The sequence below is a fragment of the Falco biarmicus genome, chromosome 9 (assembly GCF_023638135.1).
Source record: "Falco biarmicus isolate bFalBia1 chromosome 9, bFalBia1.pri, whole genome shotgun sequence".
Lineage (NCBI taxonomy): Eukaryota > Metazoa > Chordata > Aves > Falconiformes > Falconidae > Falco > Falco biarmicus.
Genome location: NC_079296.1, coordinates 42,440,493 through 42,456,225, shown reverse-complemented (window position 1 = coordinate 42,456,225; position 15,733 = coordinate 42,440,493). Strand labels below are relative to the sequence as shown.

At 37.1% G+C, this 15,733-nt stretch overlaps 1 protein-coding gene across 1 annotated transcript in view; it reads left to right on the top strand.

The window, feature by feature from the left end:
* Nucleotides 1–15,733, top strand: part of GRID1 (glutamate ionotropic receptor delta type subunit 1) — a 544,815-nt gene that overhangs the window by 298,636 nt on the left and 230,446 nt on the right. Inside the window, exon 4 of the mRNA XM_056350722.1 lies at nt 7,402–7,607. Coding sequence (XP_056206697.1) covers nt 7,402–7,607 — 206 coding nt within the window. The remainder of the gene's footprint in view (nt 1–7,401; nt 7,608–15,733) is intronic.

The following is a 15,733-nucleotide window of genomic DNA, read 5'->3' as shown; positions in this document are numbered from 1 at the left end:
ACAGTTGGCAATTATTGCACTTGGAAGAATTAAACGGATGATTTCAATAGAAATGCTAGTTCTTCAGTGAATTCCCTTTTTACATCAATTGTAGCATATGTCCACATTTTTTCCAACAGAAACAAATTTCCTGAGATAGTTTCCCTTGTGCTTTTGAATGCGAAGTGTTAACATCCAGCAGGAGAGACCTGTAGCTTATCCTTTCATGCTAAATGTGAAAGGGCTGTTGTAGCCTTTAAAAGGCTTTTGTGCTTCTGGGCCGCCTGGGAAGCTCCAGGCACCTTCAGCTGGATCAGCTGTTTCAGGTATGAAGCATCACTTGTGCAGAGTAACTTAAATATTTTTACTAGTGATGTGTGACTTCTTTGGTAAGTCAAATACTGAAAACATCTGTTTGTGCATGCAACATATCTGGCTTTATGGTGCATTATGTCCTTTTCCTAACTGTTACAGGAGTAAATATCACCGATATTCTATGATTCGTCTCTGTTCAAAGTCCTTTTAACATTTAAAAGCCTGATAACAAAGTTGATGCAGGCAGTATAACTGCCCAATAAAAAAAAATTCTGCAGCCATTTTACAGGCTTCAGCCTTTGATATCATAAGGGGTTCTGAGTAGACCTTTGCATTTGATTAATCCTGATGCTTGTATCAAAACACTTGCGGTAAGATTTTCAGTTTCTATGGAGAGGTGGTCAAATGTCAGCCTGTGATCTAGATTTAAATGGCAAATCAATGTTCGCTGTATTTTCCGAAGATTACATTTCTGATAGGCTGTTTTATTCTTTCAAAAAATCTTTGATTTCTAGCTTTTTCTTGTCTCTTTGAGAAGGGGCTATGTCACTTCTAGGTCTGAACGGCATTGGGTAGTGCCTGGTTGTTCAGGCAGTGCAGGTGCTGGCACTCTGCTTTGTGTTTGATTGGTGTTAATAGAACTATACAGGAGAGAAAGGTGTAAACATGGGAAAGGAGAGAGTAGGGCGGGATCCTGAAAACTCCCAGGTTAATGTGCTGAAGGTGGTCTGGATGCTTGTCACTTACATGGGCTTAAAGGGAAACTGCTGTTCTATGGAGGAAAAAGGCATTTGGGTTACTGTGCAGAAATACACCTGGGTAGTGCGTAGAAACCACACCTGCCTGGGGGATTCCCTGTGCTGCAAACTGTGAGCTGTTGGGACAATGTTAAAGGGAAGTGTCACTCCAGGATTGCTCATTTTACACTGTTTGTCAGACACAGGTTATGGAGCTCAGCAGAGCTTCTCATCTGGTACAGCTGTTTTTATGTAAGCTGAATAATTAAAAAAAAAAAATTAATTCATGGATTTATTGTACTTGCTATTATATATGTACTTGCTAGAAAAACTATCGCCTAGTTACTGAAAATGTGATATAATTGCATATGTGTTATTGTAAGCTCTGGTGTATCTGAAAGCATGCAAGACAGCAAAACATTTTTTTAGCAAAATGTTTTTGAAGTGAAACTTTATTAGGAATGAGCTGACGAAATCACAGACATTGTTTGGAAATTGTGAGTTCTAATGTTTGTAGAAAAGTTATCTGGCTGATAGCAATTATCTTGGCACTGCTTGTGGGAACATGGCAGGCAGAGACAAATTAGGAGATGTGGTAGGTGGGAAGCAATTGTAAGAACGGAGGAAATAACAATATATAAAAGTAGAAAATATACCTTACTAATATAATTTTACACTTGCACTGGGATCCAATAAGCATTTGCATTCTAATATTGATGTAGTCATATCTATTGTAACAGACTTTGTTATAATACTCTCTAAGCAGTTGTCTAATCACTTTATTGGAACAGTTAAAATCATATTGTGAGTGGTTTAGGTTGAAAATTTCAGTGCTTGTTCAAAGCCTAATTCTTCCAGATGATTTGGACAAAATAATTCCCTTTTGGAAGCATAATAAGTAATCTTCCCTCTATTGTTTGAAGGAAGACTATTCTGTTATTTATTAACTTAAGAAAAAGTGCTACTTCTGAAGTACGTCCACTTTCGGTTTTCTAAAATACTGGAGTATATATTCAAATCCTTCAAGTAGGTTATTATCTGTAGCAAGGACCCCAGGCTGCTATTCAAAATCATTCATTCAGAAAGTTTACAATGCAGCAGGAGTCTCAGCATCAGGATGAGCATCTGTGTTTCTTACACCAGTCTTATTATCCCTTATTTCTTATGTAAACAATTTGCAGTTGCAAAAATGAGATATAACAGCCCTTGCAAAATAAAATGAATGAAACCCATGAAACTGAAGTGGTTTGGAGAAACATATTTCAGAGTGATTATAGGTTATCTTCCAAATCATTGAATCCTAGAATGTGCATTTTCTTCTGTCTTAAGAAATGAAATAAGAAGTGTGAAGTATTCTGTCCAATTTGCAGTCAAGAGAGACAAACCTACAATAAAGCAGAGTACCTTTGTATTAAAGGTAAAAAATAGTCATTTTTGTCTTCTGTTGGGGCTTAAGTATGAGGAAAAATGCCTTGAATAGTGTTTCTACAATGTTGGAAAAGGTATATATATATATTTTTACAAGTGTATAAATACTAAAACAATGAAACTATCCAAATCTTGACACTCTTCCCTCCCTACTCTAAATATATCACCAAAATAATGCTCAAAGAAAAGTAACCCTGAAAAAAAAAAAGTGTGAAGTATAGAGCCTACAAGCAGCAAATAAGAAAACCCAAAAGCTCAGCGTTGCCTGCCCGATCTCATTGTTTTTCACACTTATTTACTTTTCCCTCTTACAAATGTAGAAATAAAAGTATCGGTATAGGTCATTTGAAAATAGAGCTTGGTGACAATACTTCAGTCTTCCCAGAATTTATGTGGTAGTGGATGAGAATTAAAGGGTGTGAAATTATTTCTTGGTGCTTCTTTAGCCTTGCCTTCAGCTCCGGCTTGGTACTGCAGTTTGCTTCCAGCTGTTTTCTACCCAAAGTAAAATGTTTCCTGGCCATGTGCTGCCTCTATTTCTGTCAAGCGGGGTTAGGAACTGGTATTGAAAAGGCAATATAATGTTGTCTTACCTCCTGAAAATTCCTTCCTACAATGAGCCATCTGTAAAGGCCAGCTGTACCTAACCACACAGCTGTTTCACACAAAAATAATAGCTTAAAGCTGCTTGTGTAAAGGCCAGGAATCCAATTCTGTAAATTTATGAAAGATGAATGCTGTGGTAGACCCTGATTTTTTTTTCAATATAAACAAGATTATAGATAATATAACAAAAATTAATTGCTTTGTCGATGACAGTATAGTTTACATATAGGTAGCTAATGCCGCATTTAGTACTACTATGTTTGTGTCTGAGTCACCCAGCACAGTGACCAGCCTCCCCTCCAGCAGGAAATTATACGTTTCATTATTCCTTATAGTACAATAAAGCCTTTTATTTATGGCAAGCATTAGTTTTGTAGTCACAGTGACAGGATTCATATCTTAGCAGTGCATCAAGGCTTTCCTTCCCTCTTCTAATAGTTATCCCTCAAATTGTCTCATTCTTCTGTTTTCAGACCTGAACATACGTCATATCTGTCAGTTAGGAAGAATGCTCTTGGCCACAGAGATTCTCTTTCTAGTAAAAGAAGATACGCAAATTTCATAGGAAGTTTGCTTTTCTTACAAAGGTCTACTGACTTAGTTCCAATTCCAGCCTGCTAATTTCACATGATTGTGGTTGACACTAGAGTATGGGAAACATATCCAATTATTATATGGGTTTACTGTTCAGATCACTGTTATGAGAAACACCTGAGTGCATTTTGTATGGTGGCATTTTCCTTCTGGAGTGCAGGTGTTGCAGCATCTTCAAGAAACTGATGTTCTCTAAGGAGAAATTTTCAAATATTGCCTCTGAAATTCTGCACATGCACAAATCAGGTGAGCAACTAGATAATGAAAATAGTGCTATCTGATTTTTATGGTTGAATTGTAGGCTACACCCCAGGCAAAAATAACTAATTGGAAAACTGAAGGCAGACATAGCTATGGGTTGTGTAGTTACAGCAAACTGCTCTTCCATTTGTCAGAGGTTCTAGACAGAAGTGTTTGATTGTATTTGGATTGCTGTAATTTTCCTATAAAGTATGAAATAAATGGGCATGGAATTATTTTATTAGTAATAGTTCAGGATAACTTTCTAATGTTAGAATCAACTTTTTAATAAAAAGTCACTGTTAAGACTACAAGAGGCAGAAAGCACATGCATTTTAACATACAAAAGCATTTATAGAATCCTTTTTTTTACTAAATTCTATGTGAATTTTGTAAGACTCCTTTTAGTGTTGAAGAAAATGAAGGATTAACTGCCCTAAATTTTAAGAAGTGGAAAGAAATTCATAACTTTCTGTGAATATTTTTGGCTTAGCTGCCATGGAACAAAGCTCAATTTTTCTTTTATGTTGCATGGGTTTGTGATCTACTGAGGAAAACAAAATGGTGGCATCAAACTCATTTTCTCATATGTGAGATAAAAAAGCATTGAGCCTAATCCATTATAATTTATAAATGGATGCTCCTGCATATGTGCATGTGTTTGTGTATTTATGTACTGACACATTTTAAGAAGTGATTGCCCTCTTGGTAGTGGTTGCAAATAATTATTTGTGAAAAAAAAGATCCCATTATGTAGGCACCTAAAACTGTTAGTCACCTCTGAAAACATGCTCTTTAGTTTCCTCTTCCATCTCTGAATTCCCACCAAACTTTCTCCTTCTCAGTGTCATGTAGCAACAGGCATGTCAACTTTCAGGCAGATGCAGTTGTGCAGTTCTTTCTAATTGCCAACACCGAATAAATTCACATGCACTTTTATCTGTGAAAAGCCGACAGATTGTCCTTTTACATTTGAGCTTGGACAAACTCTTTCATCTCAAATTTTCCTTTGTTCTCAAGCTGGAAAAAGTCTGAATGTTCTCCATTTTTTCAAACTGGGAAATAGCCCTTTTTCCTTGCATGAAAACTTTGTAAAGGAATACAAAATGCTCTTCCAAGTCCAAATAATCTTACCATGTGCATCAAGTATTTTTCCCTGGTCTATAACAGTGTTTCTAACCTGTAGTTCAGCAGGTCAGCTGAAAACGTAGAGCAATATCAGCACAGTTAATCTTTTGTGAACAGCTTTTGTTTGTGCAGGGATAACTTTAGATGCTTACACAAAAAGGCAAGTCATTACCAAAGTATAAAAAAAGGAATTTTGTTACTGCTTGTCAAGCACTGCAGGATTTTTGAAGGACTAAACATCATTAAAAGAAATACCTCTGTGTTTCATGTATCACAGATCCATAAAGTGAGCACAGGTGTAGTAATGAATGCTAGTTTACTGAATTTTAAATTGGCAAAATCCAAACTTAGCTTGACAGTTTTTTAGTAAATACTTTAACCTGTAAACAATTGTTTGTCACTGTCATTATTTCAGTGCACCTGCAATATTTAGCAGTTATACAAGTACTAAAGTCTTCTGGCATTTTCCAGAAATGCCTACATAAGAATAAGCCCCTTCCTTTCCTCAGTGACTCGGGATTTTAGCCAGTAAGCAAGTCTAGCAGTTATTTGACAGTGTGATAAAGCTGCTAAAGACTTGTCTAAGTCATCAGCGAAACACCAACCCTCACGAGTGCACCTTCCTGATGGCGGGGTTGGCTCAATAGCGATTATGCCAGCTAAACCTGAGTTAGAAAGGCAACGAAGTGTCTGCTGCGGTGGGCACTTCCCTAGCTTAATTTCTGTAACTTTCTGATGTTTTCTGTAATTCAGAAAAAAAATAAATATTTTCTGTAATTTCTGTGTTTAGAAAGTAACTTTTAGTGCTTTTCTTTGGATCTAATGTTTGCTAGTTACCATGTTGACCCTAATACATTGCACTTGTACATGGGCTAAATTCTTTAACTGGTGTGTCCTTGTAAGATGTTGCTTGTATCAGGTTTCATACAATGATTTTTTAGCAGGAGAAAAAAGAAGTTCACTTGTCTATTTCACGGCCATGCAACACCGAGATTGGTGGCTGTCTAAGAGCCCACTCAGAGGGGCAGTAAGGAATGCTGTGGACTTGAATCAGGCTGGTTCTCAGTCCTCTGACATTAGTAGTGTCTGTAGTACTGATACTTAGGATTTCATCAGTAGATGTGTCCTTCCAGGATTTTTTAAAAAATAAAAAATATTACAAATCCATCAGCTGTTAAAATCTAGTTTACATTGTTAGAGTTATAGTAAAGTTTTCTGAAGAGCGTGTTTTATTATGGGAACAAAAAATGTATTCTTAGACCACTTGGCTTCACTCATGAGCTGAAATTTGATCATAAAAGTGTGAGAAATGAATGTGAGAAAAGAGGGTTCAATACTTCCTTATTCAAGACAAGTTATACATGTTTCGCAGAAAACTAAGGGCTCCTAATGACATGGTGCAGCTGTGATCAGGTCACTGTTAATTTTGAGAGCAACCCTGTTCAGTATAAGCTTTGACCTTTTTCTTGCTCTAAATTTCACTACCAAATAAAAACTCAGACATTTATGGTAGAAAAATACTGAGATTCTAGAGTACAGTTTGAACAAGTAGATTTCAGGATAAACATAATACGAAATGTGTGTTCCTCCATGTTAATGTCCTAACAAATGTGGGTAGGCGAATGTGTTTTTTCAATTAGCCTGAAGGTGAGGGGCAGAGCTCAAAGGAATTGGTTTTGAAGGGGCTTGTTTGCGTTATTTACTCGGTTGAAAACCAATTTTTTTACACCATAACATATTCTAATAGTCTGGGGCTTTGTATACTGTTCCATAGGTTCAGGTTAATGGTAAACCTCTGGTTGGGTTGGTTATTTATAGGAGAGGAAGGGGGCGGGGGGAAGTAGTCAAAAGGAGGGACGTATATATTCTGGGTATTGTAATTTTTTTTCTTGAAAAAGCAAGCATGATCTTATTATGTAAGACAGGTTGTGGTAGAAGGAGAGAAGTTTAGGGGTGAGTGATTTATCCCCATGCTTGTTCATCTGTTCCTGGATTTCTGCAGTTGAACTGGGATGTTGCTGGGGTGGGACTGCCTTTCTGTTTGGGCAGAGTTAAGCCCTGTGGTCTTGAGCTCCTGGGAAGGTGTGCACAGCCACCGAACCGCGTGCACTGGCATTTCCCGAGAGTCATTCAGAGGCCTCTGGGGAAAGGTAATTGATGGAGTTTTCCTGTTGGCGTTGGCTATGAAGGGGAGCTGTGGAAGATGGCTGTGTGGAATACTCTCCTTCTGACAGCACTGCAGGAAAAAAAGTTTAAAAAGCCTTTTTCCACCTAATTAGTGATGCTTGCCTAACTGGCGAAGGTTGATGCAGCGGTTCTTTTTTTTTTTTTTTCTTTCTTTTTTTTTTTTTTTTTTTCTCCTCCTGTGTTACAGATATACGCGGACTGCAGGGATTTCTCGATCAGGCCTCAAGACTGGGACTTGACGTATCATTACAAAAAGTGGACAGGAACATCAGCAGAGTCTTTGCCAACCTTTTCACTACCATGAAAACAGAAGAACTGAACCGCTATCGGGACACGTTGCGAAGGGCTATCTTACTCCTAAGCCCACGGGGAGCCCAGACTTTTATTAATGAGGTCAGTGCACAGTAGTTCTTATTATCAATATTTCAGGAACATGTATGATGACTTTTGTGATACTTTGCTGTGTTTTCTGAAGTGGTAGAATTTGACAGAGCTGGTGGTTCAATGTCAAATAAGATTGTCAGACTCTAGTGCCAGAGAATTGAAGCCTTAGGTACTTCGTGTAACGTGTATGTCGTGGTTAATGCAAACGGGGCAGATGGGCACTTTCAATATAATATGGAGTTCTGTGGGGCAATTCTTCTTTTCTTGTTGTCTTCCATACTGATGCTTTTGACCTGGATTTCAACCACTGTCAATAAGTGACCAGAAAATCAGGAGTGAAACATAATGTGCCTGTGTCTTTATTGCGGAAATCTCTAAATTTATTTTTAAAGGGCATGTTATTGATGTTTGAAAGCTGAATCACAGAGGTTTTCATCCAGTATGAAGTGGGAATTTTATGTTTGTCTTTTTTTTGTTAATGGTTTCTTGAAATCAACGAGGCTAATTAGGACAGGGACATAGATGTTTGGCAAACTTGTAATTGATGTTGCACTGTGGGCAAATTTTTGGCATTAATTAGTTTTATCCAGCTTTTTTTTAATATTGAATTATTTTACAGTGCTTTCTGTGTCAGAGTTGAGAATGAGAGTTGGATCCTCAGTATAAGTTTACGTGTAGTCCTTAGGTAACAATTTGGCAATGAAGTGTGGTTATTTTTAACTTTTTAAGTAACCAGGGATAAGACTGAATCAAGAAATTAAATTATGGATGCGACCTGTTTCCATTTATCAGCTTTGCTGCATCAAAGCCTGTTAAAGGGTGGGGGAGTGGGGGTGGGGAGAAGAAATAAAAAGACAAATTAGCTTATTAAGTTGGGGTTTTTATATCAGCATAAGTAAATTTTCCAAACTTATGTTCATTGGTGATTTTTAAAATAATAGGGTAAATTTTGTCATAAGTAAATGAAGCAGATGGGTAGCTTGGGAAAGACTAAGCACAGGGACAAGTTCTACTTGTGTTTGTGCATACACAGAGATTTTCAGCAGAGGAATAAGGGAGTACTTGCCATCAAAGCATAGTAAGTTATATGCAACTCAGTCAGTGGTTTTATTTGCTTCATAACAGGCCTCCAGCAAAAATAAGGCATTGCTTAGTTTTCCGCTGAGTCATAAGAAAGTATCCAAACCGGGTATTAAAAGAAGAAATCAACATATATGTTTTATTCAGACCTAAGCTGGGTAGAATGTCTGTCCATCCTTAATGCACGAGACTCCAGAAATATTTGTAAAAGTTACATGCGTGCACTGTCAGGACCCTGCAGGTCTCTCGAGTGTAGGGGCTAATGTATTAAACTGTTTTACTACTCACTTCGCCTTAAAGCAGTGTGTATTACAGGCATTAAGGCTAATGATCCTGATATATTTCCGGATCCCTGCAGGAGTTTAACTGTGGGCAGAAATGGAAAGTAATTTATTTGGCAATCTTCCCATATTGAATCTTGATTGATTCAGAAAAGCTTTATAAAAGAAAATTTAAACCTTAGAAAAGAACTCTCAAAAGGCTTGAGATGAGAGGTGCTCGTAGGGAAGAATCCTTTGCTAGAGGAGGCTGGGCTTACGTTTTGTGGAGAGTTAAGTTAACGATGATTCCTCAGTATCTCAGTCAATAAAGGCAACTAATTCCCTACAGCACAATTTCAGACAGTCTAGAATAACAACTTTCAGCTTAAATGAAATATGTATTCTTACATAATTTATAGAAATACATCATTCACGATGTGCAGCAGTAAGTGCTTTTGGTCACCTTGGAAGTTATTTGAGGTTTTGAAAAAATTTCCCTTATTAATTTTTTGGGGAAAAAATGTAGGTGTCTGCAAAAATGTAAGTAGGAAAGTGAGAAGAAAATTCAAATGCTTTAATTTTAAATTTTGGCTATATTTTCATCTTTTCTATTTTAACTCAAGTTACAAATAACTTAAGAATAAAGAGAAGAAATTGGATTTAAAGCTTTGTTTTCATAAATTTCTGGAAATTTAAAAGTCCATGTTAAAAAGAGGTTTCTTAAGATTTTCAGTTTTGCTGAGTGGAGTTGGTGTTGTGTAGCAGGGGGAAAGTGTCTGAAAAACTTCAGCTAGAACTTATTAAAGTCTATTGGCTAATAACATCTCTTCACAAAAACCAGGTGTTGCGCACAAACCCTCCTGTGGAATGCAGAACAAAAAAAAGAGACTATCTTGGAGAGTGTCTGGTTTATGAACGCTGATATGAATGGTTTTTACACATTTTTCTTAGCACAAGTCATAGATATGAGCCATTGGAAGCTGGTAGAAGAGTTATTTTGCCTGTTTAGATATTGCAAATGATACATTTTTCCTGTTAAAAATATGGATTCAGATTTCAGCCTCACTTATCTCTTGGGTGGGACAGAGAGTTCTCATTTGATTTTGGATGCACAGAGTTAGGAGGCTTTGACATCTCATACATGAAAAATTTTCTAAATCGTAGAAGAATGTTATTTTAGGATTATTTCTTTAATTTTTGTTTAGGCATCATTTTCACTTTACTGGCTTAACATCCTCAATGCCTGGTTCTGTCTTACTGCAGCAGAAATTACTGACATTTCATAAGTTTTCAGGGTCTATTATTCTGCTATAAAACTGCTTTGACTGTAAGAATAGAGAAAGGGAGAGAGGAAAAAAGTACCTTTTCAATGGTGTGGGTATAAACATGGAGTCAACCGTTATTCAGGAAACAGAAGGTAAATGCATTTATAAAACGTTAACTATGCTAGGTTTTGCATTAAAAGGTCACTTTGGGATTAAAGCAAACCTAATCTAAAGAGTGTCCTTCCTTAATCATTTTGAGAAAAATGTTCACTCCTTCACCTGCAAACTGCCCTGATATATTTGGCCTGGTGCCATTGTTCAGTTCGTATGCAAACCCAGTCTCAATTGTAACAGGTATGGCATGTAACAGCAAAAATTATTTTCTTTTTGGAAGACTATGTTATCTCCTTGCAAGACAATATATGGAAAGAAAAGAAGAAAAACTAGTAATTTGGGAATGGGGAGGAGTTTTATTAAACATAAATATAAAATATAAAAGATATTATTCATGTTAGTCTCTTTGGCTCGGACATAGCATCTGAGACTCAAAAGGCTTTCTCTTTGTGACAGACAGATTTCACCTGCCTTTTCCACTTACCAATGAATACGCTTTTTTTGGTTGCAAGTAGAGGTATATTTGTATGGATTACTTCTATCATGAAGGGCTCTATACTACATAGTGACATGAATACATGGAAAATGGCTCAGAGAGGTGACAAAAATGATAAAAGAATAGTAGAGCATGACCTATGAAGACAGGTCTGAGGAATGTTCTATATACAGCCTGCCTAAGGAAATAAAACTGACAAATACTTGAGAAGAAACATAAGAGGAGGAGGAGGAATTATTTAAGGTGATCATGGGTGGTCTAACAGGAAGCAATGACCTGAAGCTAAACAGGGAATGCTTTACAACAGGGAGGTCAGTCAGACAGTGTGAGCGCTCGGCGAGAGGGGTCAGCGAGGCATCATTCTTCAGGATGTTCAAGACTTCACTAGATAAAACACTCGGGTACCTTAAACTAGTAGTCCTTCCTGAACTAGTTTGAAGGACGTTCTAGATAACCCAGGGGTCCTTCTGAAGATGTATCAGGAAGCATTTGTTGTGTGAATAAATTCAGACTTTGTACATTTTGTATACAACGTGTTTGAAGGGGAGGAAGTCAGTGTTTCTCAAGTTTCCTGTTGTAGTGTGCAATAACTGTCAGCTGTGGAGGGATTGTGTTTTTTCTTCTTCACAGAACACATACGGTTTGTTTTGGATACATATTTTAATAAGATGCTGCTTTAAAACTGGAGGCAGTATCAGTTGCTCTATAGACTTCAGTCATTCTACTTAGTACCGTTACCTTTGAAAACCAGTATAATGGAGGCTGTAGCACAGTTGCATGGGGTTATTGATTTGCAAAGAGAAGGAATTCTTGGTTTTACAAAACCTGTAGCAGTGTTACTTGATTTTTGGCAGCTTCGCTGAAGTGAAAAATGTTTCCATTTAGGTGCATCTTTGAAAATGATACCATTACTTGTGAGTCTGTCTTGCGTGTAAGCTTACTGCAATAGGGTTGCTGGTATATATGCATATCCCTGCAGCATACCAGCTGAAAGCAGAACTCTTTGCATGCCTAATACAGCAAACAAGTTTTAAAAACACCCATTTAATACTAAAAGAGAGCAGATTAATTGCATTAAAAATTAATGCTAAAACCTTGTCTTATTGCAGCAGGCTTATCTGAATCTCTGCAATTCCTATTTGAGCTGAAGCTATAAACTTCCAGAATAATTCTGAGTTTATTAAACAGTTGTAAATTATGTTTGCCCTGTTTATGTAGTCACCTGTGTCCTCACTGGAAAACAAGACTGCGCTCTGTTTCTCTTTTACCATAGTTCATATCAAATGTTCTGACTGGTTCTTGAAAAGAACAACAAAAAACTCCACAAAACCCCAAAGCCAAACCAAAACCAAACAGGTATTCTGCTTTTGGTTTATGCTTTTGGGATCATTTCATGCTGATTTCTGGGCTTCCTTCATGCCTGGTTCTTGAGGATGCTGAGTACCTTACTCCCAGAGCGCTCCCAGTTGGCACTTGTGACCAATGCTTCGGACTTCTCTTTCCCTTGTGCAGCTGATGACATGCTATTACTTGACTGGAGCTGCAGGAAATATTTATGGCATCTTGAACAGTCTGCACCCACAAGCAATTGTATGAAATGGTTTTTCAGAGGAAGCAGAGACCTTTACTTTTCAGAATTTAACAGGAAAAATGTTTAATACTAATTTTCTGGCACTTGGCATTTCATATTGGTGTACATATCATTATGTTGCCAGTGTTCGGCCTATCAGTCCCTATCTCTGTTCTATATAGAGTATATAAAGATCTTGAAATATTGCTGAACAATTTGGGGAAAAAAATATTGTGCCTTTTCTTTTTTTAGAAGGCAATTTCTTTGGTTAAAGAACTGGTAATGATTTGTGAGTGCTGGTAACAGAACTGTAGAAATAATACATTCTTCTTTCAATATTTCAAGTTAAATTATACCCACCTTATTTTTTCTAAATTTACCTCGGATTTTCTATTTCTTTGTCCAAGCTAAAGTCTGGTATTGTTGATATTTGCAATACAGTAAGAGATTTTGTGCTTAATAAGAATAATAACTATGATTTAAATCCAAGCAAACCTCATTAAACTCTTAAAACAAAGCCTCCCATTTTAGCATAAATTAGCTTAGAAGCAGGTTTCCTTCCACTGGGCAAAACCCAAAACCACAAACCCAGCTGTATTTTATTTCACTGTGATTGTTCCGAGCTATGGGATTACTGTGAGAATATGTTTGGAACAATCACGTACATATGTCGTTACAGTTTTGTAGCCAATGTGAAAAGGGGGAAAAAATCATAATTTGGTGAATACATGACTTTATTAATTAAATATGAATGTCATTATACATTTCATGTAATGTAATTATACATTTCATGTCAATGACATTCCGTTTACTACTGCGAGTATGTTTAAGTGACAATAATCTTAATTTTTTTTTTAACTCCACTAATAATATGGCATCAGATTGTGAACCTGAATGTTGAAATTATGAGAAACATGAAGATTGAATCCAATGTTATTCATCTCTAACAATAACTGATAGCAGTTTTGTGAGGCTTTGTGCGTCGATTGAGAAAAAAATTATGGAGACTGAATACATTGGCAAGAGTTACACAAAGTCCTTATGAGTCTAGAAACTGCTTTACTAGCAGTATTACTAAGTCCCCAAGTGTCAGTAATAATATGTCTGATCTGAAGGAACTAGATTTTTCAGCTCATATTTGGAATCTGATGACTGGGCATATATGCATAAGAGATCATTTATTTTTAAATGTCATTAAATCTGTATGTACAGGAGCTGGGCATTCCTCTTGCTCCAGATGCTTAATCCTCAGCATACTTCTAGGTCCTTGCTTCATTCCAGGTGTTCAGTTGCTAAAACATGGCTCATGTTTTGCTCCTGTCCACAAGCAAGGATATCGGGTCTAAAGGAAACTATGCCAAATATCTAGCTGACAAAATTGTTGAAATATTTTAAATTAAATTCTAATTGTCTTGTGAGCATCATTAATTTTCATTCATTTGTTATTTTTCAGCCATTCATTTTCTTTCCATTTTGTTCTTTTTGTTAATTTTCTCATCTGTTATATTTTTTTTCTTTCCTCTGTCCCACTGTAATGGGAGCTGAACAGCATGGTGCAAGGCAAGCCTGCTCCTATGGGGAGCCCTGAAAAAGCTGCCAGCTCTGTACAGTGGAAGGCGATGGGATGTGGAGACCGACGTTCACGTCCTGGAAACAGGAGCTGGGGTTACTGCAGCGCTGTGTCACTGTTCTTCGACTCTCCATCCAGGGTAGCCCCACGTTAAGACTGTCAGTTCCAGACACAGCTCCCTCCACAGATTTAACCTCCAGACTGGGGGGTTCTAGCTGTCAGGCAGGGCTGTATTTATGGGGCTTTTTTTGGAAGGAAGAGGAGCTATTAGTGACTTGAAAACACAGAAGTCTAGGATTGGGCCACATGCAGTTCGCTTTCTTTAGTGCTGTCTCAAATAGCACCCGGTGCCGGCTTTTGCAAGAGCTGAGACAGGGCAACTCTATAGTTAGCCCTAAAAAACCCAGACCAAGGCTATCAAAACCTAAGCTCACTTCCAGCTTTGTGGCTGTTTTTTCCAAACTATTTTATTTCAGGTTATTCAACTGACTCCTGGAATACCATGCAATTTAAAGATAAAGATTTTATAGATGTATTTTTTTAATATAGTGGAAAGTTACACCAAATACTCTGACATACCTGTGGTCATGATAATACATAAGTACACGCAAAATGTTTCTCTAAAATCCTGCAAATCTGCAGATGACTTTGTCATTCCCAGCAAGGATAATTTTCTGCAATTTAGGTATAATTCACCAGAAAGAAGAGATTACTAATTAATTACAGATGAGTAATTTTAAAATATGGTCCTGCATTTCCATTTCATCACTATACCAGTGCTTACCTGTTGTAAGACACTAGCAGAAGCAGTGCAAGCGCATAGAAAATGCATTTGCCTTATAAAAATCAGGGGAAAAAAGTCATGACCATACAAAAGCTATTTTCCATCTTCCAGTTTTACTTTTTCATATAAATTCTGTGAACTGTTCAGTTTACTGTGCTAGGGCAGCTTGTTTTTGAAGATTATAAAATACGTACTGCAATTAATATATATTCAATTTATGAACCTTCAGCACCAGTGTGTACTGCAGGTTGACTTTTTTCCATGGACACATCTGCAAGTGTCTCTAAGCACAGTCAGTCAGTCAGTCATCTCTCCCCTAAAATGCACTTCTAGACCTGGTGTTCTGGATTCAGAAAATCACTGACTCATTTCATTAGTTGTTTCAGAGGTTACAGAAGGCAGCCATTTATCCTTAGAAGAGATGAGTAATAATTGCTAATAATAATTTGCACCTGCTTTGCATCTTTTCACAGGAGGTTTTTAATCACTTTTAGTAGGTGAAATAAAATGATATTTACCCAAGACTTATTTTTAGTTTCAAACTAATTTGGAAAATTATTTAAGCCTTCACTAATTGCTTGCAGTATACAGTATAATGCTGTCTGTGTGTGAGAGAAAAGCTTGGGTAAGATTTACCTTGGCTTGAGAAGATTAACCCCAAGCAAGGTGCCCTAGGACTGTATGCTCTGTTTCTCTTAAAATTATTTCTCTGTTGGGTAGGCAATGCACAGTGTAGGTGCAAGGGTTAGTGTTGTTGATGCAGTGTTGCCCAGTGTGTAGGATACAATGTTATGCCCATTTTTTCACAATTCAGTGTAGAGCTCCTAGAACAAATACCAAAAATAGAGGCTCATGAGAGCTCTCTGGAAATGTAAGGGAAGAAACGTTTTAGAACCTTGTTCATCAAGAACAAGCAGTTAGATCTGATTAAATTTAAGCTTATAACTTGAGACAGTGTGGTAACTGCAATAAGATTGTTTTTTCCTCAGGCAAAGA